Source organism: Piliocolobus tephrosceles, chromosome 18, assembly GCF_002776525.5.
Source record: "Piliocolobus tephrosceles isolate RC106 chromosome 18, ASM277652v3, whole genome shotgun sequence".
Classification (NCBI taxonomy): domain Eukaryota; kingdom Metazoa; phylum Chordata; class Mammalia; order Primates; family Cercopithecidae; genus Piliocolobus; species Piliocolobus tephrosceles.
In genome coordinates this window covers 45,477,173-45,504,427 of record NC_045451.1, presented here as the reverse complement: position 1 = coordinate 45,504,427, position 27,255 = coordinate 45,477,173, and the positions used below count along the sequence as shown (strand labels likewise).

Below are 27,255 nucleotides of genomic sequence, written 5' to 3'. Positions count from 1 at the left end.
CCCCGTCTCTACTAAAAATACAAAAAACTAGCCGGACGACGTGGCGGGCGCCTGTAGTCCCAGCTACTCGGGAGGCTAGTTTTTTGTATTTTTAGTAGAGACGGGGTTTCACCGTGTTAGCCAGGATGGTCTCGATCTCCTGACCTCGTGATCCGCCCGTCTCGGCCTCCCAAAGTGCTGGGATTACAGGCTTGAGCCACCGCGCCCGGCCTGGAGCAATTGTTAAAACATAAAGCAATGTTGTGTAAAAACCAATAGATAAATTGAACGGAATTATTTAAACAAAACTGAAGGAGTAAATATGGGTCTACCTACGGCATGCCTGGTCATGAGTTGATAATTGATGAAACTGGATGATGGATACAGGGGGATTCATTATGCTCTTCTATCTTTGTAAACATTAAAAACTCTCCATAATAAAAGGTTTAGAAAAATACATGCATTTATGCAGAAACTATAAAGGTCCCTAGGTCCTTCCATTCTAGTCATTATATATGCTTTACTATAGCATATATAAAGACAGATTTTGAATTATTCTTCATGCAATAAAAGCAAAACCACCCAGACCCATTAAGTAACAAATTTCAGACTTGGTGAGCATCACTGTCACCACTTCAGTTGATTAAAAATCTTGATGGCCGGACCCTTTCCTGGCAATTTTGCTTTAGTAGGTCTGGAGGGGAATCTGGGTATCTTACTTTCTACACATGATTCTAGTGGCACTGGTGCATGTCAGCTTTAAGGGCTAGATTCTATGGATTATCAGGTGCAGGCTGCCCCTTTTCATTCCTATCTTTGGCTTAGTTACTTCCCTGCCAGCAGCATGATGATGTAGCACTTTATGTACAATCTTAACTACATCGATGCATCATGAGGCATTCTGCCATTTATTCTCATTTTGTGACTGCAGCATACTGTCTTTTTCCTGGGCAGTTGATTTACAATACAGCCCATTTCCATTTTAATAGCTTTAGTTTCAAAACATAAATTTCATGGGTATTTTTTCCCAATTTAACGCACTCAACCTCCTGTTGTTGGGTCTTTTGCCAGAAGTGCTCCCTTCCTCCTTTACCAGAGCCAGCTTCATGGGTGGGCCACCTGTGCAGTCACACAGGGCCCATACTCAGAAGGGCCTCACACTTAGTTTAGTGCTCTTCTGGCCCTATTTTATCTTTGAACTTGTGTTCTGTAAGTGAAGTCTTATGGGACAATGGAATATACGCATGAGCAGAGGAGACATGTGCAACACATATCCAGTGTTCATTACTGCCCCATTCACATGTAGCCTTTGTGATCCCCTGTGAGCAGAGAACTCCACTGGACCCATGATGTGTCAGAGCTCGAAGAGACTCAGAGTGAGTACAAAGTAAGTATCTTATATATCTACAACTGAGTAAGTGGGGGATACTGAGAGCCCCAAAAGGCTGCACTTCCCATCTGAACCAGACTGGCTTCAAACACAGAAAGAAGGTAATGGCATTCTAAGAAACACGAATGACCAAGGAGCCCTATCATATCCTTTTTTACTCATGTACATTCCTGTGTTAGTCAACCACTTATGCTGAAAATACCAAGAAGTGAAACAGTAACAGTTGAGTTAGTTTTGTACAGTGTTTCTACTGTTGTGGTAAGAATGAAATAATTATGCATACAGTATGTAAACATAAGCTATAAAATACAAATTGTGTAATTTTGGTGATTCTGCATGAGTTAAATAAATGCTCATATTTTCATTTAAAACTGGAATTGCATAATATAAAGATGAATAGTAAAATGCATGATAGGAATTTAACATTTAAGTTTTTAGTTAGAACAGCATTAAGTAGCAAATAAAAAACACCGCCATAACAAGTTGAGAAAGACACTATGGAAGAAAGGAAAAACATTACATTTTAGTACCTGTAAAGGCAATGTTTTCCTGCTGTATGCACAAAAGCCCCACATGTTCATTTTGTACTGGATCCTGCATATCATGGAGCCAGTTCTGCTTTTCCCTGCTCAATCCTTCTGAGGCAGGTCTTGAGCCTTTCCTTATCATAACCCCCTTCCTTTGATATTTGATAGCCTTTTGAGAACTCCCACTTGATTGCCACGGATTTGAGGGGCACCGCTGACCTCCTGGTTCCTCCGCTGCTTCACTTGTGGAATCCAGGACTGATTTGGAAATTCTGTGATTCAGGGAATCCTCAAGTACTAAAAAAAAAAAGGGTATCTGCTGCAGTGGAAGATGACATAACTTCTCAACTCCCTTCTAACCTCGCTTGTCTTGGAGAAGCAGCCAAATGCTAGAATCTCTTATCCGGTGCTGGTGGCTCTTCCTTTGATAAGTTCTGGCGAGAAAAATACTTCTGGAAGACTAAACTCCAGCTATTGTCCTCGACAACTTGGTCTCTCTATATCCTTTTCTGCCACTCTATGAATTGTTGTACATGTATAAATTCTTGAAGTATAATAACCTAAACAATTAAAAGGGCCAAAATGTCTCCTAGAGAATATGTGACAGAGTCATGTTATGGTTAAAACACACACACACACACACACACACACACACACACACACGTTTAAATGACCACACTGAATTATAAGTGGTTAGTTTTGGGATTGCAAAGGTAAGAAGTCTCACTATTTTAAAGCAAATGAATAAGCTGTTAATATGAAGCTCAGTTTATGCTCCCAAAGACTTTCAAGCACTAATATTTCAAGACTTTGAACTATTACAAGAATGGGGAAGCAGCCAGTTAGAGCTTGCCCTGATCCTTGAAGCCTAACTTTTCACCTTGGTTTTCCTCAGGGGCTATGGAAAGTGGTAGGTGGAGGAGATATCGAAGCCTCTTTCTCATGAATATCTATCATTATTGTCAACAATCAAAATAAACATGTTTCAGAGCAAAAGTGCACGTGGAGAATCCTGCGGACTGCTCTTAGTTCCCCAGTGGGTTTGGAAGAGGGAAACCCTGGGTTGATTAGCAGATAGACACAGTGCAAAGGAAGGAAGCCTGGCCAATCACCGGGGTAGAGAGAAGTCAGGAAAGAGCGAGTGAGCCAGCTGGGACTGAAGTGAGCAGATGGTACAGGCCCCTGCACCTCATTCCTCAAAACTCCTAATTCTCTAACCTCTGGGACCTCAGTACAAAAACTGCAGCCACCCCAAGAACTTGGGGCTAGGTGGGTGACTCCCCACTTTCCCTGTTGGGAAGTGGGGTGAAGGCCTTGCTTCTGCCCACAGCCAGGACTGTAGAGGGAGGAAATAAATAGGCATTCCTAATTGAAAATCTGAGCAACCTTCTCTGTAAAAATTTCATTAAATGTAGTAGGTATGTCAGATTTATCTTGTGTCAAATATTAAGCATATATAGGCTAGAGGTCTAGTACCCCCATATGTCAATGGGAAAGTGATTTCTGAATTACAGGCAACTTGCTTCCAAAAGAACTCTTGGAAGCCCACCCTGTTCTAAGCAGGAGACTGCTTGTCCTAAGGGTGGCCAGGGACCAGGCAAAGTGACGCTGGACAACTCAGAGCTGTGGAGAGTCAGGCAGAGCAGGTGGAAAGCTTCTGTTAACAGTGACAGGCACCATTAAAACTTTTTCTTTATGAAGAGTTGCGCAAAGCAATGCTTGGGAATTTTTTGTTTTTAAACGGTAAGAATAGAGCACAGCAGAAGTACACCTTTTTAAAAAAGTTAATAAGGAAGATAATTGTGGAACATGTATAAACAACATAACACAAAACTGGAAGCAAGAAACTTCACTGCAAACTGATGAGGAAACTTTATAGGAAGGTACAAAAGAAATGAGCAGAGTGAGATACTCGTGGTAAGGGATACAGAGAACATACAACTATGTATTTGAGAGGTTTCATGGAACATCATGACCCATCAGATGAAGACATCAACATTATTTAACAACAAAAATTAACTGATCTGAGGAAGAGCAGTATGAAAATATCAATGCAGTGCTGTCCAACAGAACTTTCTGTGGCGACGGAAACGTTCCATATCTCTGTGCTAATATAGAATCTACCAGCCACATGAATTCTCAAAATGTGGCTAATGCAACTGAAGAAATGAATTTTTCATATAATTTAATTTAAATTTAAATAGTCATATGTGACTAGTGGCTCCTGAATGAATGACGCAGTTCTAATGCTTCATGGGTCAAAACCAGTAGTTTCTTTTTGGGGGACTTCTCTAATCAGTGCTAAGGGATTGAGGGTTGAGTGTTGAAGAAGAGGAGAACACTCTTATTTGGGCACTTAAACAAGATCCCAAATTCCCCATTGCTTCCAGAGGCAGGGGACAGCACAATGTGCTGTGGAGGCCTCACTAGGAGTCTGGCTAATGTCAGTGGGACTAAAAGGCTTACAATTTTGGTCAGCTGGAAAAAGGCCTATGGTTCACACGCAAAACTGGAGGTCACCCCTAGGGCCATCTGTGCATGGAAACCACCACTCTGGAGCTGGTAGAGAGCTGGAGGGAGGGGTGCTCACTTCCGGATGGGGTTTCCAGAGCCAGAGGAGGATTTAGAAGTAGAGGAAGTGGAGGGACCGGAGGGTCCTGAGGGCCCTTTCTGGCCACCTGCAGGCTGCACAGGCCCTTTCTTTTTTGGGATTACGATCTTGTTCTTGCTCTTAAACACTTTGCTGGGATCTAGCTTATTCACAAAGGAGTCGGTCTCTTCTGTGAGCAGGTTTGTGTTGTAGGTGATAGGTTTATACATGCTGAACCATTGCTGTAAGGCAGAATTGGAAGAGAAGGTCACAATTCAAAGGAGAAATGCCATTCTGTATGCTCTTTTTGGGGGATGCAGGAGAGCTGGGAACAGGAGGTAGAGGCACATTTTCATGAAAAACTGCCTAAAAATCTATTTGCTCTTCCTTTAAGTGGAAGTGATAACAGATCCCATCAACCTCTGGTAAGATATACACATTGCTTTATGAGGTCTCATGACCTTTAAGATAAATGCAGTATGAGAACTAAGAATCTGAGTATACTTTCTTCTGATTTAGCGAGTCCTGAGCCTGGGATGCTAGATCCAAAAGCACTAGAGGACAGCGTCTATTGTTCTGTCCTCAAACCAGCTACTCCCCATCAGGTGGATTCTGGCAGCATCATTTCCCCAGGAAAGGCAGAAGACAGAGGCCAGTGTGGGCCTCTGCTGAGGGATGTTATATCTTGTTGGTGTTCTGTTTCCTACTGTTTTCTTAGGCAGCCAAGGGCAAAGGGCATCCACATTTATTTACCTTTTAAATCACAGCCGCCTCCCAATGTTGACCAGATAAATGTTATAATTATGTGACGTTTGAAGAAAATGAAGCCTACTAGATGAATACATACATAGTAAGGTGAGCTGAAGCTGAGTTCCTAATTTGTTGCTAATTTAGAGCTGCAAGAAACCACCATGAAGGAGCCCAGATGAGCTCACTCTAGTCAAAAGTTTTTACAGCTACACTTGGTGTTTTCAAACCAGGTTGTATACCTGGCATCTGTGTGTCTGAAATGGTGACCAGACCTGTAATATAAATGAGGCACACCCACACAATGGACTACCCTGTAGCCACTGAAGAGGACAAGTGCTCTAAATGCACTGAAAGGGAATAAGTCCCAAGATGGAGAGTTATGTGAAAAGAACAAGATGCAGAATCATGTGGACAGTACATCATTTGAGATTTAGAAAAAATGAACAACAAAAGCGTGCATGCATGCTTTATGTGCAATGAGTATCTTGGGAAGGGCATACAGGAAACTCGTAATAGCAGCTGCCACTAGGGAAGCACACTTGGAGAACAGGAAAGTGAGAGTCTGACTTTTCACTCTTCCTGGGTGCATGTACTGCCAACCCAGAACAAGCCATGGGACATAAACTATCCAAGAGAATTTAATTAAAAATAAAACTCCCAAGTTAATTCTGAGGATCAGTCAAATTTGGGAACCACTTAACTAGATGAGTAAAAGTGAGGCTGTCCATTGGAATGACGTCTTGCTTATTGAAAATGCAGGTTCCTGGGCCCCACCCTAGATCTCCTGAATCAGATGGGGAAGTTGGGAACCTGCAACGTAATCATTTCCTCAGTAGAGTTTGTTATATACCATAGTTTGCAATGGCAGGTGTTCCTCCCTTACCTTGGCCTGTGGGCTAATGCCATAGCTGGTGAAGGCATACTGCCACTGGGGCAGGCCCAGGTGGGTGATGAGCAGGCGGTAATAGGCAGTAAAGGTGTCTGTGAGAAAATGCCAGTATAACGCTCTGTCCAGGAACCAGATCTCGGTGTCTTCTGCTAATGCTGAATTAGAAGACAAAGAAAGTAAAAGATAAGGAATAGCTTAACGGTGTTTTCTTTTTAACTATAAAAGGTTATATTCATGGTCTAAAAAAATAAATCCCCACAGAGAGAATGGAAAATGTAAAGTAAAAGTTCCCCTTCTGCACCACTTCTAACCCCCCAGTCTCCTTCTCTAGTGGCCACTTTCCCAGTTCCTCTGATACTCTTACAAATTTTTGCTAGATTGGTAGACTGATCTATCTGCTGGTCTCTGACCATCTGGAAGTCCAGTCAGGCTATCCAGGCAGCTGCTCCTTTTCTGTGTGTCATCAGCACTCCCCCCACCGGTAGGGGGGCGGAATACTGTGGTCTCAGCTTTCCTGACAGAGAAAAACGTTGAATAGCTTGGGTTTTTTTGGAAGAGGTCTCTATCAGTGCCATGAAAAACAAAAAGCGCCACAAAAAACCACCATGAAGGCGCCTAGCCCAGTTCACTCCTGGGAGTCTTGCCAATACTGTGGTGTGATGTCCTGCCTCACAGTTTCTGACTTTCCATTCTCACTACTTCAAGCCTATCCTACTTCCTCTGCTCTCTCGATAGCTGTAACATCTCCCTAAGTGCCCTCCGTTATCCATCCAGTCTCCTTCTTTGTCAAAACTGCTGGTGGTCATGATCCCTGCCATTTTACTAAACAACCTTCATTGACTCCCCACTGTCTTCCACATTATGTCCAAACTCCTTGGCTTGGCTTTCAAAGCTGTGCCTGAGAGACAGCAATTGGCCTTCTGGCTTAATCTCCTCCTCATCTCCTACATGAACCATGTGGTCCACTGAATTGGAATTATTTGTCATTCCCCACAAATCAGTTGTATTTTCCCATGTCTTGGCTTTTACCCATTTGTCCCTTTGCTTGGATGCTCCCTTGTCTCTTTTACTCCACCAAATCCTCCTCCCCACCCGGTATCTAATTCCTACCCCACAGTTCAAGATGCAGCTCCAAGACTACTTTGCAACAATTCCTCCAACTGGATGATTTCTCCCTCCCCTAGAGGTAAATCCATCCTCTCACCCCTACCAGACAGCTAGCTGAAGAGGGCTTGCCATTGTCCAGCTCTGTAGTTTCACAGTCCCTAGGCTAGGGTCTGAAGTGCTGTTAGGGGGCTAGGTGGCAGCTGCTGCTTGAGGGCATTCCCATCTGGGGTCTCTGGTCTAGTAATCCAGGTTTTTATTGCTGTTAATTGGCCTAGACAGAGAAGTATAAAAGACAAAAGATAATGTGTTTTCTGAATGCTTATCTAGTGCATGAACTTGCTATAGGAGTCTATAAACAAAATGTCTATTTCTTTTAGTTTTTACTCCCATATTATCCTAATCCCATCAACTATTTGGCAATAACTCACAAATGAAGATGGATAAAAGGTCTAGTAAGTAGCCCAGAGGGAGATGCTCAGAGAGAACCAAAGGGGTTTCTGGGTTTGGGACACACAAGGAACCTGGAAGCATCTCAAGAGGCCAAGGAGGTATATATCTCCTGAGCCATGGCTGACAAGCAAGGTCAGACAAGACCCTAGCCAAACTACAGGACCACACTTGTAAATGATTCTTACCTGGTTTCCCACTTTTGTAGACAAGGCAAACTTTCCCATTGCCATTGCATGAATCCAGCTCAAATATCACACTGCGAGAGTCAAAGTGAGGCTTCTCTGGCTGATCATCACTGGCTGCAAACCCAGAAGTTAATGGTAATGTTCAAACAAACTCAACTCAAACACATATCTATATATCCAACTTTGCCAGGTGGAAAAAAAACCGAAGGAAAAAGCCTTATCTCAGACATATACTTAAGTAGTATTTTCAAATAAATTCTGTATTTGAATTAAAGCCCTGATCTCATTCATGGACTAGGCCTTCTGTCTGGGTTTTTCTATCAGCAACAGACAATGTCAGGGAATCTGGGAAAAGGAGGCATGAGAAAACCAAACTTAACTTCTTGGAAGTGGGACCACAGAGCAATCTGAATGGCTTGATGCTGACATAACTTCATTTCCTTTCCTGAGATTGTTTATTCTATAAAAGTGGGATTGCAAACACATTATCTGAATCTTTCTTTCTTTTTTGTTTTCCTGAGATGGAGTCTCGCTCTGTTGCCCAGGCTGGAGTGCAATGGGGTGATCTCGGCTCACTGCAACCTCCGCCTCCCAGGTTGAAGCAACTCTCCCACCTCAGCCTCCTGAGAAGCTGGGACTACCGGTGTGTGCCACCACGCTTGGCTAATTTTTGTCTTTTTAGTAGAGACGGGGTTTCAGCATGTTGGCCAGACTGGTCTCGAACTCCTGACCCCAAGTGATCCGCCCGTCTCAGCCTCCCAAAGTGCTGGGATTACAGGCAAGAGCCACCACGCCTGGCCAGTCATGGAAAAGCCCTGTAAGTCATGTGGTATAACTAATTCATTCTTTTTAAATGACTATTTCATAGTCTGTGGGAGAGAAGTACCCTCATTTATTCCACCATTCCTCTATTGATAGGCACTTACCTACCATTACTTGGTTGTGAATGCTACAATAATCTCGGTACATGCCCTTATATTCTTGTGCTTTCATTATATGGGACAGATTCCCTGCAACAGAATAGATGTTGCCAGATTGTTTTTCAAAAAGACCTTTTTAAGATCCAGGGAGACAGACTGGAAGTCCTTTGTTTTTGAAAGATATTTTCAATGGGTATAGAATTGTGGGTTGATTTTTTTTTTTTTCTTTTTTTGAGACGGAGTCTCACTCTGTCCCTCGGGCTGGAGTGCAGTGGCCGGATCTCAGCTCACTGCAAGCTCCGCCTCCCGGGTTTACGCCATTCACCTGCCTCAGCCTCCCGAGTAGCTGGGACTACAGGCGCCAGCCACCTCGCCCGGCTAGCTTTTTTTTTTTGTATTTTTTAGTAGAGACGGGGTTTCACCGTGTTAGCCAGGATGGTCTCGAACTCCTGACCTCGTGATCCGCCCGTCTCGGCCTCCCAAAGTGCTGGGATTACAGGCTTGAGCCACCGCGCCCGGCGTGGGTTGATTTTTAAATTTAATTTAATTTAATTTAATTTTTTTTTTTGAGACAGGGTCTTCACTCTGTCACCTGGGCTGGAGTGCAGTGGCATGTGAACATGGTTCATTGTAGCCTCGACCTCCTGGGTTCAAGCAATCCTCCTGCCTCAGACTCCCAAGTAGCTGGGGACCACAGGCGTGGCCATCACACCCGGGTAATTTTAAAATTATTTGTAGAGATGGAGTTTCGCTATGGTGTCTAGGCTGATCTCAAACTCCTAGGCTCTAGTGATCCTCTGGCCTCGGCCTCCTAAAATGCTGGGATTGCAGGTGTGAACCACTGACCAACCTATTTTTTCCTTTGAGTATTTGATCTCACTTGAATTGCTTTTAAGGAGAAATATGCTGTTATCCGTATCTTTGTTCTTTTGTATGTAATTTGTCTTTTCCTTTTGGCTGCATTTATGATTTTCTCTTTATCTTTGATTTTGAAAAATCTGATTATGGTGTTTCTTGTTACCATTTACGTTTCTTGTTCCTTGCTTATGAAGGTTATTGGATATGTTGATTTATAGTTACCATGAAATTGGTAAGCTTTTGAGCCATTATTTCTTCAAATATTTTCTAGCCCCTGACCCCTCTTCTCAAAGACTTCAATTACACATACATTATACCATGTGTTATCCCTCAGGTCACTGATACTCTATTCATTATAAATACTTTTTTTTTCTGTGTAACTTTAGATAGCTTCTATTATGTGTTGAAGCCCTCTAGTCTTTTCTTCTGCAATGTTTTAGCCACTAATAATCCAATCCACTGCATTTTTCATATCAGAAACTAGTTTCCATCTCTAAAAGTTAAATTTGGGATGGATATATATATATTCCATATATAATACATAACATTATATACATATAATTTGGGGGTATATATATATTCTCTCTATATACACATACAAATACATACACACACGTATCTTCCATGTCTGTTCTTATTTTTTTGACACAGAGTATAGTTATAGTAACTATATATGCATTGCTGAGTGTTGGATATTTTTATATTTCTGTAAATATTCTTGAGCTTTGTTCTCTGACACAGTTAAGTTACTTGGAAACAGATACTTTAGGCCCGCCTCCTTCTTAGCCTTGACCTCCTGAGTTCAAGCAATCCTTCTGCCTCACACTCCCAAGTAGCTGGGGACCACAGGCGTGGCCACCACACCTGGGTAATTTTTTAATTTTTGGTAGAGATGGAGTTTCACTATGGTGCCTAGGCTGATCTCAAACTCCTGGGCTCTAGTGATCCTCTGGCCTTGGCCTCCTAAAGTGCTGGGATTACAGGTGTAATCAAGAAACACAAATGATAACAAGAAACCCCTCTTAAGATCTGTCAGGCAGGACTAGGGCAGTATTTACTTAGGGCTAATTATTTTCCATTGCTGTGGCAACATTCTTTTGAGTACTCTATCTAATGCTGTCCAAATCATGAGGTGTTTTAGCCTGTCTGGCTGACGCAGGCACTATTCCTGGTCCTGTGTGAGTACTGGGCATTATTCCTCCTAATCACCATGAATGGTTCTGTCCTCTGGCCTTGGACAGTTTCTTCGCATACATGTGCTTATCAATTCTTTTCCAAATACTGCAGATCTCTGGGGTTTTCCCTTTATGCAGCATTCACCTATCTGTTACTTAGTCCAGTGAACGCTAGATGTCTAGACTCTCAGCTCTGTCTTCTAACTCAGGGAGTGCTATGGGTCCTGCCTGGGTCTCTTTATTTATTTATTTATTTATTTATTTAGAGAGGGAGTCTTGCTCTGTCGCCAGGCTGGAGTGCAGTGGCATGATCTCAGCTCACTGCAACCTCCGGAACTCCCTGGTTCAAGCGATTCTCCTGCCTTAGCCTCCCGAGTAGCTGGGATTGCAGGCACATGCCACCATACCCAGCTAATTTTTGTATTTTTCGCAGAGATGGGGTTTCACCATGTTGGCCAGGATGGTCTCGATCTCCTGACCTGGTGATCCGCCCGCCTGGGCCTCCCAAAGTGCTAGGATTACAAGTGTGAGCCACCGCGCCATCCAGGTCTCCCTCTTTATGCTGTGGACTGGAATCTCTCTTTAGGGAAATTGTAGGGCTCACCTTATTTGTTTCCCATCTCTCAGGGCTCACTGTCCTTTGTTGCCTGATGGCCAGTGCTTGAAAATCACTGTTTTATGTATTTTGTCTCTGTTCTTTGTCACTGTTGCTCCAGGTGGGTAGATAAATCTGTTTTGTTACTCCATCTTGGATGAAATAAAAAGTCCAGTCGATATGTTCCCACCAAGTTTTAGCAGCCCTGCCTGGTGCTGACTGAGGTCTGTCTGCCCTTAGGTGAAAAGTTGTAAGAACAGAAAACTCAATGTGGCTCCTTTCTGCCAACTGTAGACACCACTTCAGCTTCTGCCTGCTTTTGACTACTCTCCAAGTCCTTTAAGACACATGTTTTTAAACTCCTTCCAGAGTGCAGAGTATTATCTGCAGAAGCCTTGCTCTGGTAAAAGAGATTCTGCCATATTATAAACCCAATGTCATTATTTGAATTTTTTTTTTCTTCAAATCTACAATGTCACTGTTTTTTTCAGTTCCTCCCTGAAATTTTAGTTTGGTTTTACCTCCATGGGGGCATATAAGCCTATCGTTTTGTACTCCGTATCTAATGATGTCACTCTTAGTAGTACCAATGGATCTCTTTTGCTTTTTTTTTTTTTTTTTTGAGATGGAGTCTTGCTCTTTTGCCGGGCTGAAGTGCAGTGGCATGATCTTGGCTCACTGCAACCTCTGCCTTCCGAGTAGCTGGGATTACAGGTGCACGCCACCACACCTGGCTAATTTTTGTATTTTTAGTAGAATCGGGGTTTTACCATGTTGGCCAGGATGGTCTTGATCTCCTGACCTCATGATTTGCCCACCTTGGCCTCCCAAAGTGCTGGGATTGTAGGTGTGAGCTACCGCACCTGGCCCTCTTTATTTTTTTCTTAATTAATTTTTTTTAAAGTTTTATTTTTAATTGACGAATAATAATTGTATATATTGATGGAGAACAACATGCTATTTTAAGACATCTATGCATTGTGGAAAGATCACATTGGGCTAATTAGCATACCCACCACTAGTATTTATCATTTCTTTGTGGTAAGAACATTTAAAATTCTTTCTTTTAGCTATTTTGAAATACACATTATTAGCTATAGTCATTATGCTGTGCAATAAATCTCCAAAACTTATTCCTCCTGTCTCACTGAAACTGTGCCTGTTGACCAATGTTTCCCCTTTCCCTGTCCAGTCTCCCCACCCCAAGCCTCTGGTAACCACTGCTGATGCGTTACATGTTCTCTGTGCTGGTTTTCATTCATGGGGTTGTGTGTCCTCATCTGCTGAGTTAATGTCAGTCTGCTTATTATTCCCTCACAAGTAATTTGTTATTTTTGCCTAGAAGCTTGTAATTTTCTCCATATCAGGATATGCATAGGTGTATGTGTTTTCTCATCTGCTCAACTTGGGTCTAGGTGAGCCCTTTCCATCTGCAGAGAGGTTTTTTTTATTAGTATGTATTTACTGCCTTTCATCTATTCTCTCTTTTTTGAGCACCTATAATTACAATGGAAAGTGTCCTGAATCTATTTTCCACTTCTCTTAATTCCTACCTTTTCCCTCATAATTCCCCTCTTTTAAATTTATTCATCTATGCTATAAGATATTCTTGCACTTGATTTTTCAGGCTAACTCAGGTCTCAATAAAATACATATACTCTTCTTCAATTCATGTAGTCAATTGTTTGATAATCTTTGTTTTTATCCATAGAACACTTTATGTTGTCTTAAATCTCCTTAAGTATTCTTGTTCTTATTTATATTTTTATCTGTGTCCTCTAGCAGTTTTATTTCTCTGGTTGTATATTTTTTTTAAAATAGTGATGGGATCTCACTATTTTGCCCAAGCTAGAATGGTGGCTGTTCACATGTGTGATCACAGCATGGACAGCCTCAAACTCGTGGGCTCAAGTGATCGGTGGTGATTTACAGATGTGATGATAGCACACTAATCTCCTGGGATCCAGTGATCCTCTTGCCTCAGCCTTACAGGTAGCTAGGAATATAGGCTTATACCACTGCACCCGGCTGATTGTGTATTCTATTTTTTCCTGATCATCCTCTCTCTGACTGCTGAGTCCCCTGAGAAAAGCCACTGTTTTTCCATTTAGGTTTAATGAGACTTAGGTATACTTGTTGCACTATCCTAAAATGCATGAATCTAGCAGGTGTCAGAAGGCCAGGTGGTTTTTATCTCCAATTGTATGTGGAACAATGTGATCCCAGGAAGCCTCTCTGTTATCTACTCTACCACTTCTCTTCCAGCCTCAAGAGCAGGGAAGACTTAGCCCACCTATTTGACACTTCTTCACCTTTTAGAGAAGCCCACCCCACACATATAAAGACAGTGAGACCTTTTTTCCTACCCCTGGAAATTCCACAAATCTTTGTGTGACAGGCTCTTTCCAGGACCCATCACTGTCCAGCCTCTGCCCCTGAACTCCTCTGGTACTATTCTTCAATTGCTCATCCAATCAGAGGAGAAAGCCTTACACCAATTTTCTCTGCCAGGGCTTAGTGAACCCCAAGGTCAGTATTGGAGACATTAGTTGACTATTCACTGTTTGTTCCTCCTTTCTTTCTTAATGAAAGCCCAGTTCTGTTCAAGGAAGCCATACTGTACAACTAAAAGTATTTACCTTCTCAGACCCCTGGCAACCTGGGTTGCCATTTGACTCTTCTAATAGCTATCAGGAGGTGCTATGGAGAAAACTATTGTTTTCTTGATCAAAAGGGAGAGATTCTGCAAACAGCCAGGTATTTTGCCCTTTGCCTTTTACTCGTCTTTTTCCTGACAGGAAAAGCTCACCTTCCTCAACCATAAGGATGAAAACCAAATCCAAAGGCTGGTGCAGCACAGTGCCACAGGGAGACTTTATCATTGACTTTCTCAAGCAGCTACATCAGCCTAGTTCCAGATATCTTGTTATGAGAAAAATAAATTGCTATTTAAACATTGTAACTACATCTGTTATATACGATTAAAACAACTCTGACTAAGTCCTCACTTATACCCAGCTGCTTCTAGGTTTTAGCAGCCACTTGACTTATGAGCCATTTCACTGAGAAGTGGCAAAGAGCTTGGAGGTAAGAATGGAGAGGAAAGGAGCTGTATTTAGATTGCTGTGTTCTCTGAATCCTCCTGATACTGAAATGTTGAGTGAAGTTTAATCTTTAACATTCATTCATGCACCAAGATTCATTAAGTACCTACTATGTGCCATTCATGCACCAAGATGCATTAAGTACCTACTATGTGCCAGGCATGGAACTGGATGCTGGAAACAAAACAAAGATACCAACCCTGGCATCTTCTACCTACCTTCATGTGTATCGTCCTCCAGGTCTGCCAGAGTGGGTGCATTAGGAAGTGAATACATGGAAGACTGGGTGAGCTGAGTCAGTTTTGAGATGCTGTTAATTGCCATGCTGCCCAGTGGAATGATGTGCTCTAGGGGAACATGCGTAAGGAGAATTACATGGAGTAACAGCCTAGTTACAATGGTTATCACGAGATTCTGCTTGAATAACCTAAGCCCAGGTATTGTTTGGCCCCATGGCTGAGGAATCTGATGGAAGGTGGGAAGAAGAGGATTACTCACTGCATATTCCAAAGTACCAACCTTTCATACGAAAAAGGAAGTGGGGGCCATGGGTGATGAAGAGCTCCTATTGTATGTATTAGGGTACAGTTGAAGAAAATTTTCAAAAGGAACACCAACAAAGAACTGGGAAATCTGAGCTTAGGGACATCTGAAGGGTAAAGGACTTTAAAATGTTTTTGCTTCCTTTCTCCTTTGTTTAGGAAGTATTCTGCATAAACATTTTCTGAAGGAGTAATAGCTTTGATTATATAATGGACCCCTTCCATTCTTCTTGTTATAAGCTTTCATGATAAAAAAATTTCCTCCCTTCTCTTTATCATTTTCCCTTACTCAGTGATAAGAATTTGGCAGCCTTCTTGCTTGGTTCTAGTCTTCTATGATTAGGGTGTACATACGGACTAGGAAGCTGCATATTTTCTTTATTTGACTGCTGAAAAAACTGGAATGGCTTAAAGCAATAAAACAACCTGTGTATAGACCACGGAATGTCTAAGAAGAAAAGACCACTAAACAGGCAAACAGCAGAAGATGCCTCTGTTGCCTTTTCTGTCACTGACTTACGCTGTTCAGCACATAATGGTTATGGTAATGGGATAAGAGGACTGGGCTTGGGGAGATTAAATTAGAGAAGGTTTTACAACAATGAACTGGGACTCATTCATAAAACTTTTATTCTCTGAAGCAGGCTTGTGAAGGGGCTAGCCTGTTCCAGGGATGTGGGCCAGGGAGAGTCCGCCAGTTGGCTTAGTCTCCGTCCCCTCTGTGTTGCTCCAGATACCAAAAGCCACAGCCATGTTCTGATGCTGGTGACAAGGATGGTTTCTAAGCCATAGGAGGAAATGATTCTAAGATAAAAGCTAATGTTCAACATTCACTAGCAAGCTATAAAAAAGTACCTCAGGCTGGGCACGGTGCCTCACACCTGTAATCCCAGCACTTTGGGAGGCCGAGGTGGGCAGATCATGAGTTCAGGAGTTCAAGACCAGTCTGACCAACATGGTGAAACCCTGTCTCTACTAAAAATTCAAAAATTAGCCAGGTGTGGTGGCGGGCGCCTGTAATCCCAGCTACTCAGGAGGCTGAGGCAGGAGAATCTCTTGAACCCAGGAGGCGGAGGTTGCAGTGAGCAGAGATCGCACCACTGCACTCCAGCTTGGGCAACAGAGGGAAACTCCATCTCAAAAAAAAAAAAAAGTACCTCCCAGTAGTGCAAGACAGACAGGAAGGCTTTGGAAATTACCCAAACAGGGAACTCAGGTGTGTAGGTAGAAGGCCAAGGCAGTGAAGGGGAGAAGTCTGCTCTGTAGATATGCAGTGCAACAGAAGTCACAGTGGGGAAATGTAAGGTACTTTCCAAGGCCAAAGTAGATTTGGTTGGAGTCAGAGACAATAATGGACTGGAGGGAAGGGACTGGGGAATCTATGCCAGGACTCCTGTGGGCTCCTGTGGCTGGACAGAATCTGGGCTCCTGTGGCTGGACAGGGCTTTCTAGCCTATGAAATGTTTTCAAGAGTTTTCACCTAAATGTTCAGCACTGCCTTTCATGCCTACGTAGTACTTAACAATCTGACATGTACAAACTTGTGAGTTCCCACATCCTCACACACGTTTTGTCCTAGACACATTAAAGGATAAAGATGGCAGCCTGTGAATTGAGATAGCTGGTGACTTAGGCTGAGGTGATGTGAAGGAGAGAAGCAAAGATTCTGGTTTGAGGGTTAGGGCCCTGAGTTCTTTATGATGGTGGGAATAAAGGAAGGAGCCTGAAAGAGATTAAGTGGCCCCCATCATAAACACTAGAAACTGTCAATGCAGCCTACCCTGAGGGGTTTGCTCCAAGGTGGAATCTTCTGAGGCTTTACGTTTGAGGTGGCTAGGGTTTTTTATGTAGTAATTAATGATCTTCTCCACCCTATTCCTACAGGTAGAACTTCCAGTTCCATACTGCTAGACTGTCGTGGGGTTTGTGGTGGGTGAAGCAATGATGGTATCTGTTAGTTTTGGGACATAATCACAGCTTCTGGACATGGCACTTGAGAAGTACCCATGAAAACCATCCAGATTCAAAGACTCAAAAATCAAAGGGTCCTCAGAGTTGTCCCATTCAATCTCTCAACCAGGGAAATGTTCCCCTATAGCAAGGAGACTGACTCACCATCCAACTTCACACTCCATGTCATGTGGAAGCCATTGGTCATCAGGTAAAAGTTCTTCACATCTTCAGGCATCACACAGTTATTCTTCTAGAATCATAAAGCAGCTAAGTGTCAGGTCAGGGCTGGGAAAGAGGCTACAGGGCTATGCCTCAAGGCACTGGAGACATGTTTACCATGTTATAGGTCCCTGAAATAGGAAGGCTCTGATAGTTACCTACAAAACTCTATTAGAGAGGCACTGGGGTCCTGCAAGCAGAGTTCCAGTTTGCCTTTTTTTTCCTTCAGCAGCTAAAGCAAACCAGGTATCTGCTCTGCCATGATTATGTCTCAATGGGCAGCCACCTGGCAACGGAGCTCAAAGGGATCAAGCTGAAGAGGAGACAGGGGAACATGGTGAGAGGGGAAGTCCTAGGTAAAGTCCGACAATGTTCAAGCAAAGCAATCAATGCCATATATTTCAGACCCATGCTCATATATTATTTTCTGAAACAAATTATTGGACAAATAAGAGCATCTTAAAAGTGAAGAGTATATCATTCCCAGAAAACTTATGCAATGTCTAAGTTCTGACAGCTCTTAGAAGGTAACCATATATACTCAAATATTTCACATATCCATGGATATGAAATCATCCAAAACTGTTGGCTAAGAAATCATCCAAACTGTTGGCAGAGAGAACAAAGAAGGAGCTTAGTATCCTTTCAGGAGATACCAGGAACAAGCCCTATATTCTAAGTAACTCACATCTGTGTGTGTGTATGACCAGTCTTCCCTAGCCAACTCAAATCCCTGGAGTGTGCAAAGGATGAGTTCTCCAATTCATTTCCTAGGCCCCGTAGAGTGACTTCTTGATGTAGTTATAGAAGCAAAGAGGCAACATGTTAATAACTATCCAAGCTTGTGACTTACTGGACCCTTCTGAGATGTGATACTGACAACTGCTTATGTCAGGATTGCATTAGGTCATCCTGTCAGTCAGTTCTAGGTACCCAACGCGTGGGAAAGCATCATGTAGGATGATCTGAGTTCACTTCCCAACTCTGCCAGCAGCTGAGTGACCTTGAACATGTCACTCTGTGAATCTATGTTCAAAAATAAACTCTAAGACTTAATATACAGAACACTGGCAGTATGAGGGGGTGTGAGTTTGACAGGAAGAGAGGAGACTAGGAAATTATTATTATTCACAGCCACAGCATCTTCAGGAACTATAGATAAAGAGAAAGCTTCAAGCTTGCCAGAGATTTTAAGCAGCGTTTTTAGATTATTAAATGGACAACAGCTGTCATTTTAATGAAACATGTTTTAAATTTCCTTTATTTATGAACTAAAATGTATGTTCTGATCAAGTTTTGTTTTCTCTGTGTCCACTATTTAGTACCCAGTCTCACAGATGTGAAATTTAAGAGACTCTCAGACTCCTTGGCCTAATTTGTTTTCCTACTATTTGGAGTCAGGGGCTTGCTCCTATTGCCTCCTGTGTGGCCACATTATCTGTGCTTTCAGCAGAAAAAATGCACTTGCAGAATGCCTTTCTCCCACCCCTAAAACCCTGGTACACGAAGCCTACAGTTACCAGTGCTCCTCTTGTCACTCCAAAAGGCCAGCATCCCTCTGTCATTATGATCACTAGTGCCATCTAGTGGTGAAGACGAGGAAACTACTGTCTGTCAGCCTTTTTTAATGGGGATTCCATGAGATCCAGGCTGAGGGCTGGTGGACTATTTGGCATTGTTCATATGTAAGTCAGGCTGAATAATTTCAGTAATAGTAATTATAACATTTGTTATGGTATTTATTTCACCCAAGAAAGAGATTTTGGTATTATTTTATATCAGTAATTTTTACAATTATTCAAAATTCATACAAATAGAAAAAAATCTGTGAAATCCAATATTTAATACACATTTCACATACTAATATACATAAAAATTTTCAAGTAAACCAACTTCATGAGAAACATCAATCCCTCACTGTCATTCTAATTTAAATGACTAGCGGCCTTGGCTGTGCTGCTCTTTCCTGCAGACCCTTCTGCCCCAAGCACCCCTGGGACAGTTGCTGGGTCTGCAGTGCTCCAGCCTTCCTATTGCATGTAGCTCTTCCAAGTGGGGCAAATCCAGGAAGAAAGGTTCACAACCAAAACTTAAATGACCACATACCTGCTTTAGTCCTTTCAGGATGGAGAGAAATGTAAACAACCTCTCCTAATTTTAACGTATTTCACCATTTTTTTTTTTCTGGCCGGTGACTCAGTTACTGCCGTTTTAAAATTTCTCTTCTAACCAACCTGAAGAGTTTGCTTTTCCACAGGGGGCAATCTGCCCACATCAGAGGGCTTCTTCCTGCACAGATTCATGCTCAGTCTATATTTTGGGGGCTGTAATAGGAGGGTGGGGAGGAGGAAGACTGGCAGAAAGTGAATGGACAAGGGTATTATCAGGATTGGAGGGAGGGTCTGGGGAGAAAGCCAACAAGGAAGAATAACACCAACTGGTGTCTGAAATAACAGCTGATTGTATCAAGATGGTATCTGCAATCTCTAGCCCAATGGTGATTCTGTCACATAGTTCCTAATTTTTAATCTGTCTTTCTTCTCCTGAGACAATCTACAATGGTTTCTTTAAGCTACTTTATAAAGAGTCCACCACAAGCTCTGTTACTCCTTCATTGGATGAAGGACCTGAGCCACTATTTTGTTTTGGGAGCTATCAACAAGACTCCAGAAAATCAATAGCACTGGGCCTTAAGGGAAGGGCTAGGGGCTGTCCATTGCCTTCTACTCACCTTTTCTACTCCTGGACAATCCTGCACCCCATTGTTCCCCTTACTTTTAGAGGCCACTTCCCAACTTGGGAGCAGATGCAGGATCAGGTCAGCATAGGGGCCACAGGACAGAAATCAATGTTTCTGTAGGTGCTGGTCCACGCTGAGCTGGCTCTCTGGCTGGTCTGCAACCAGGGTCAGGTGAAGAGCTGCCCAGGACATCCATCAAGAAGCATGAGAACATTGCTGGAAATTGTGGCAGTGAGCACAACGGCACCTCCTGAAACTCTTCTCAGGGAGGACATTCCATGAAGTGGAGGAAAACCTGGATGCGCTGTGGAGGGATGGTGTGAGATCCCCAAGAGAATTCCTGAATATATTCTCAAACTTCCACCTTAGGAGAGGTGGAGGGCTTCGTTAACTGAACGCTTTTGTTTTGCTTAGGTTGCAGAATCTCCTGCAATTAGTGCTGGACATTAAAATGTAAACACAAGTCCAAAAGACAAAGTTTCTAAGAAAACTTTCACTGTCCTGTTAAAAGGTGACAGATGTGCCTAGGAATATCCCTTACCTCTTTTTTGTTTTTTGAGCTTGGAAATGAGAGCTGAGACTTTAGCAGTTATTTTGCCACCATGATATTGTGAAATATATATTTGGTCTCTGTCCCAGATTCCTGGCATACAATTTCTAAAATCCTTGGAATCTCCAAAGTGATATCTTTTTGTGTGCTAAAGAGTTCACAAATGACTGGCATCTCCAAGGTAGCTGAAGGATGGGGGATTATCACCAGAACCACCAAGGCAGGGAGTGGGTTGGAACTTTCAGCCCCACCCCCTAACCTCAGGGAGGGAAGAGGGGCTGAAGGGTAAGTTGATCATCAATGGCCAATGGTTTAATCAATCATGTCTACATAATGAATCCTCCATAAAATGGCAAAAGACAGAGTTTGAAGAGCTTCCAGACAGCTGAGCACATGGAAGTTCCTGTAGGGTGGCATGCTCTCGGATGGCAGGGAAGTTCCCCGCCCTCCCACCACACCTTGCCCTGTGCATCTCTTCATCTGTTTCCTTTGTAATAAACCTGTAAATGTTAAGTAAGTGTTCCTCTGAGTTCTGTGAGCCACTCCAGCAAATTAACTGAACCTGAGGAGGGGGTCATGGGAACCCCAATTTATAGCTGGTGGGTCAGCAGCACAGGTAAAACAACCTGGGACTTGCAGTTGGCATTGGAAGTGAGGGGCAGTCCTGTGAGCCTGAGCCCTTAACCTACGGGATCTGACACTATCTCCAGGGAGACAGTGTCAGAATTGAATTGGAGGACACCCAGCTGGCATTCACTGCAGAACTGATTGCTTGTTGATGTGTTTGAGAACTCCCCCCTGCAACACACACACACATTTGGTCATGGAAATTTTCTGTGTTGATTGTTGCAGAATAACAGGAGAGGAAAAACAGTGTGTGTTTCTTCTACTCAGAGGCACCATAAAGAAAAAGGACAAAAGAATTACAGAGATAACAGCTTAACATTATCAGGGCTGATGAACCAACTGCAACTGTCTACCTCAGGACTTGTTACATGAAATTCCTATTTGCTTAAGCTATTGCTAGTTTATCTTTCCTTAAGTCAAACATATTCCCATTTATATAGAGACAAATGTTGAACAGGTATGTGTTGTGGAGCTGAAGGGGCAAAGAGAACTAGGAGGGAAGAGTCTGCGAGGAAGGAAAGAATCAGAGTTGTGCTTCTGCAACCAACGGAGGAGAGGCTAGCAGAGAAGGGACTGGCTAACTGGGAGGCATGCAGGAGCGATACCAAGTGAGATGAAGTCAGTCTTTAGCCATGGAGAGGTCCTAGTGATTTTGACAGAATGGTATCCAAAAACGGTGATGACTAAAGAGAGGCTGTGGCAGGATGAATAATTGAGAAATGAAGGAAGGATGGTAATTCGTAAACTATGGCCACTGGATCTACCCTGTCACCTGTTTTTGTAAAAATGTTTCATTTGAACACAGTCACACTCATGCATATCAGTACTTCTGATGGCTGCTTTCACAGCTACAATGGCAGAAATGAGTAGCTGTGACAGAGACTGTAACACCAGAGCATAAACTATCTGCTCCTCTAAAGAAAACATTTCCTAACCCCTGGTGTAGACAATTTTTCTACACACTTGGCATGAAAAGGAGCAAATAGCTAAATAGCTAGAAGGAGACATACATTGAAGGTTTTTTGTTTTTAATTTTAAAGAGATGGGACGCCCCTATGGGGAAGCTGCCAGCAGAAAGAAGTGAAGTGCTAGAGAGAAGGGTTGACTGTTGGAGAACAGAGAATCTCCCAGGCAGAATAAGAGCATGAGGTGAGGGGGTCACTAGTGACATGGTGTCGCAGGGTGATTTCTTCTACTGGAAATGCTTATTATAAATTCACAGTGGGGCATGTAAGGAACAGCTCTTCAAGAAGGTTCAGAACCCACTCTGTAGACTGTAGAAATACTGAGCCTGAAAAAAAGGAGATATTCTGCTAAATCGTTTGGTTTCTGTGGACCATGGTTTCACCATCAGTAAACTGAATTTTTATCTGGGGATTGGAGGGTGTAACCAATCAAGAACTGTAAAGCCATCTGCAACTATGAAATGTCACTGAAATGCTTAATAATAACAGAACTCTCCTGGCATCAGGATGCCATTAGAACTAAGAGGCAGATGCTTTCCTGGTGCTTGAAAGATGAAAAGCTCAGTGTAGGCACTGGGCCTTACTATGGACCATCATGACAAAAGGCAGGTAGCAGCCACAATGAACATGAATCATACAGCTGCACAGAGGCAGGCAAACTGAAACTGTGTATTTAAGAAGAAAAAATGGTGAAATATATAAAAATGGAAAAAGGTTGTTCACATTTCCTTCCAACCTCAGGGGACTACAGCAGGTATATGATCATTTAGGTTTCAGTTGTCAACTTTTCTTACTGGATTTGTAGTACAGAATCATGAAAGACTAGATTACAGCTGGACGAGTCCTTCAATAACACTGATTTCAAATTACTTATTCATACATGATGAACATGAGATCCAGAGAAGTTACATGACTTAGCCAAGGGTCCAGAGCTGGCATAAGACTTCTACTCTAGTCTGTTTTTCCCACATCAAAATGCTTCCATATCCTTACAGTATAATGTATCTGTGAGCTTCCCACAGAGCTATATTTGCCCAAAGGGGCAGAGGGCCCATTCTCAGGGGGCTTTATCTGAATGTATTTATGCAGCTGTGGTTACCAGGTACACCAGAGGGAGGTTGGGCTCTAAATGAGGTGTCTCCAAGGAGATGGATCTCTAGGGTCAGTTCTCTAGAGAAGCAGGAATTATCAGCCCCTTGGGATCCTCCTGCTTCTCTGGTACAAGCACTTCTGGAAGCAGGCACACAGCAGGGTTGGCTTATCAAGCCTGCTCCTGTGGCAACATGCTCTTTAGTAACCTCTAGGGTGAGAAAGTGAGACAAGGGAGTTTCAGAGCAGTCCAAAACTTCTACCCTCCACTGCTTCGGAGACAAAAGTAGGTAAGAAAATAGCACATCGAGTATTGCCCCATTTTGAATTAAAAAATTATACAAAAACTTGTTTTAAACTTTTGGGGTTATGAGTCCCTTTGAGAATCTGAAAAAGCCTTTCCCCCACCCCCCAAAAAAACATATCTGACATACATTTCAAGGAGTCCATGGACCACTTCCCATTCATGGACTTGTAAGGGATCCCATTGCCTACCCTCCACCCACACACATAACAAAAAATACACCAACTATGGTTATGTCTAGGTGGTAAAGTCCTAGAAGACTGTTTTTAAATTCTTTTTTTTTTTTTTTTTGTATTTTCAATACACCTTTTTGACTGTTTTGTTTAGCATAATCAGGAAAAAATAGTGTTACATAAAAACTGAATCTTAAAAGTACACACCCCAAAGGCTATCTTCCAAGCATCCCACAGGCCTTTACAAGCCCCAACATGCTGAACTCAGGTGAAAGAAACGTTTTTACATTACTGATCCTAATACTGTTAGTATCTTATTTTTAAAATTTTTATTACTTATTTATTTTTTAAGGGACAGGGGTTGAGGAGTTGTCTCATTATGTTGCCCAGGCTGTTCTTGAACTCCTGGCCTCAAGCAATCCTCCCACCTTGGCCTCCCAAGCAGCTGCGACTGCAGGTGTGCACCACCACACCTAGCTTGTGTATTAGATTTGGCATATTTGAACCTAGATCTGAGATACTTTAACTAAAGAACTCAAAGGAAAATTCCAAATCTATATATCTGATAATTTTAGGTACATTCACAGGTATTCTCCCAACTGAATATGTCTGAAGAAAATGTTCCATTAACTGTCTCAGTTAGTTAAAAATCTCTTTCTCTCTTACCCCTTAATCCTTTTACATCTCTGATGGCTATTTATCTAGCACTACAACTGCATTTCCCTAAGTGTCAGTCTAAGCTAAAAGGGAACCCAATAAAGTTGCATTGTCCAGGAGGCAGATTAAACCCCAAGAGATCCCCTGCAGACTCTATCCCTGAAACACAGCTATGGAAGGCAGCTCCAAATGAAGAAACTACAGTATAAGTAAAACTGGGACAAATGGGTAATGTCTTCTCCTTAAAGAGTTCTAAGGACTGTATGGTACAAGACACAAGGAAGAATATGCCTCAGAAATCACTTTATTCCAAAGAAACTTAATAGTGTTCCACCCTAGACAAGGCATTCCTGTCCTCTCATCTTCCAATGCAGGTCCTCAGCAGACACGAAAACACCAGGATCTGACTCTCACAAAAGAGCCCTAAGGCAGTTTTTTTTTGAGTCGGAGTCTTGCTCTGTCGTCCAGGCTGGAGTGCAGTGGCGCAATCTCAGCTCACTACAACCTCTGCCTCCCAGGTTCAAGTGATTCTTCTGCCTCAACCTCCCAAGTAGCTAGGACTACAGGCGTGCACCACCACACCTGGCTAATTTTTGTATTTTTAGTAGAGACGGGGTTTCACCATATTGGCCAGGCTGGTCTCGAACTCCTGACCTCGTGATCTGCCTGCCTCAGCTTCCCAAAGTGCTGGGATTACAGGTGTGAGCCACCGTGCCGGCCTGGCAGTTCTACTAATACCTAAAGGGCTGACTTAAGCCCAGAAAGAATCAAGAGGAATGTCCTCCATCATATCTTTTCTCTTACTGTTATTTATAACAAACAAAACGTCAACGAGGCCACGATGGCATAGTCACAGAAGTACCAGGAACAGGTGTTGACAGAATCAGCCAATAAGAGTTTCATAGACACTGTTCTGGAATTCCCTTTTCCTATGATGGGCTGTGAGTGGAAATGGAGGTGGGGGCTGAACGAGAAGAGTTGGGATGCTGCTGAGCTGAGGTCTTGGATCAACTCCCAGTTACTGAGCTGCCAGAAAAGCTGCTGCTGGCTCAGCCCAGGGAGGGGAGTCAGGCTTGTAGGACTGCTTGCCTGCTGAGGGCAAGACTCCCATGGTGTTGTCCTCTGTCAGAGCGGCAGCCTGGCAGAGCAGAAAGGACATGTTCTTAGAGGCAGGCAACTGTAAGTTCAAATTGAGGCTCTGCCACTTGGTCGCTATGTGACTCGGAACAAATCTTTCTTTCTCTCTCCCTTTCTTTCTTTCTTTCTTTCTTTCTTTCTTTCTTTCTTTCTTTCTTTCTTTCTTTCTTTTTCTTTCTCTCTCTCTCTCTTTTTTTCGCTATGTGACTCGGAACAAATCTTTCTTTCTTTCTTTCCTTTCTTTCTTTCTCTCTCTCTCTCTTTCTCTCTTTCAACGAAACAAGGTCTCGCCCTGTTGCTCAGACTAAAGTGCAGTGCTGTGATCATAGCTCACTGCAGCCTCAACCTCCTGGGGTCACAGGATCCTCCCACCTCAGCCTCCCCAGTAGCTGGGAGTAAAGGTGTGTGCTACCATACTTGGCTAATTAACATTATTGTTTTGTAGAGTTGGAGTCTTGCCATGTTGTCCAGGCTTGTCTTGAACTCCTGGCCTCAAGCAATCCTCTGCCCTGGCCTTCCAAAACACTGGGATTACACGCGTAAGCCACTGTGCCAGCCAAATTCTTTAAATTCTTTCAGCCTCAGTTTCTTCATCTATCATCTAAAATGGAGATACCAATACCCACCTTGCAGGGTTTTTATTTATTTAGTATGGAATGACTTATGGGGTAAGTGTTAGCAGGTACTTATTAAATGGTAGGGCAATTTGTTGCCACTTGCCCCAGTCAAATCCATTTGTTACTCTACAGCCACAGTGGTCTTTCCAAAGTATAAATCTAACTTCATAGTTCCCTATTTCAAACATTTCAATGACTCCCCTTTGCTTCTAAGATAAAGAGCGAACTGCTGAAAACCTATGAAGCCCCAGATTTCCTGGTCTTTGGTGAGCTCTCTCTCCCTTGCTCTCCTATGCTCCTTCTTCGTGATCTCAGAACAATGTAATCCTTCTCATCTTGAAGCCTTCATAGAGGTTGAAAGTCTCATCTTCCTAGATCCCATGTACCTGGTTAACAACTTCTTATCGCTTCGTTGGGAAAACTTTTCTCAACCTCTAGACTAGAGCAGGTCTCCAGGCAATGCTCCCTTTACCTGTCTTTCACAGTACTCAGGCCAGTTTGTAATTACATTCATAACAATCTATACTATGTCTTTGGCAGTAAGATCAAGAGGTAAATAGTGCCTTTTAAAAAAATTACCATTTAATCCCCAGAGCTCAACACCAAGCACAATGTCTGGCCCATTGTAGAAGCTTAAAACTTTTATTGAATAAATGAATTGAAGTTCAGAGGAAAACTGGAAAGCATTAGCTTTTAATCTGCTTATGTAGTTATGTGCAACACTTAACCATGTTCTGGACAGCATGACACTTATTAATACATATCCTTTTCTTTCCTTAATTGATTTTTAGCTTTGTTCTATACAACTCTGAATGTCCATTGCTTCTATAGGAGAGTAGGGCTCAGGGGAGACACTCCATGCTGGGTAAGTGGCATAGAACGAAAGGAACTGTTAAGTGAGCTGGACAGGAACATAGAAAAGGTAAACTCTACATTGAAAGCAGCTGTGGTCTGAGATAAGTACTTTTCCTCCCCTAATCTTTCCTTCTCAGGGACATTTACATTGACCTCTCTTTGTTGGGAGGTAAAGACTTCACATGGCAACACTTACTTGTTCCCAGGAAGAAATCATATGACGTTCAGCAGGAGGCTTTTCTATGATGGTCACCTCTGTCACACCTGGGGAAGATTCTGGAGGAGAAAAAAGAGTCTGTAGAGTTGCA

At 42.7% G+C, this 27,255-nt stretch overlaps 1 protein-coding gene across 5 annotated transcripts in view; it reads right to left on the bottom strand.

Moving 5' to 3' along the window:
• TPGS2 (tubulin polyglutamylase complex subunit 2) overlaps positions 1-27,255 on the bottom strand; it is a 53,436-nt gene that overhangs the window by 16,237 nt on the left and 9,944 nt on the right. For 3 of the 5 annotated variants that reach the window (XM_023207673.1, XM_023207672.1, XM_023207675.1), the window contains exons 2-6: positions 27,144-27,223; positions 17,177-17,264; positions 14,738-14,866; positions 7,868-7,981; positions 6,120-6,280 (exon numbers count right to left, since the gene is read on the bottom strand). In XM_023207673.1, coding sequence (XP_023063441.1) covers positions 6,120-6,280; positions 7,868-7,981; positions 14,738-14,866; positions 17,177-17,264; positions 27,144-27,223 — 572 coding nt within the window. Of the gene's footprint in view, positions 1-1,787; positions 2,194-3,756; positions 4,729-6,119; positions 6,281-7,867; positions 7,982-14,737; positions 14,867-17,176; positions 17,265-27,143; positions 27,224-27,255 lie in introns of those variants that run through there. The other 2 variants (XM_023207674.1, XM_023207671.1) reach the window with 2 other exon arrangements.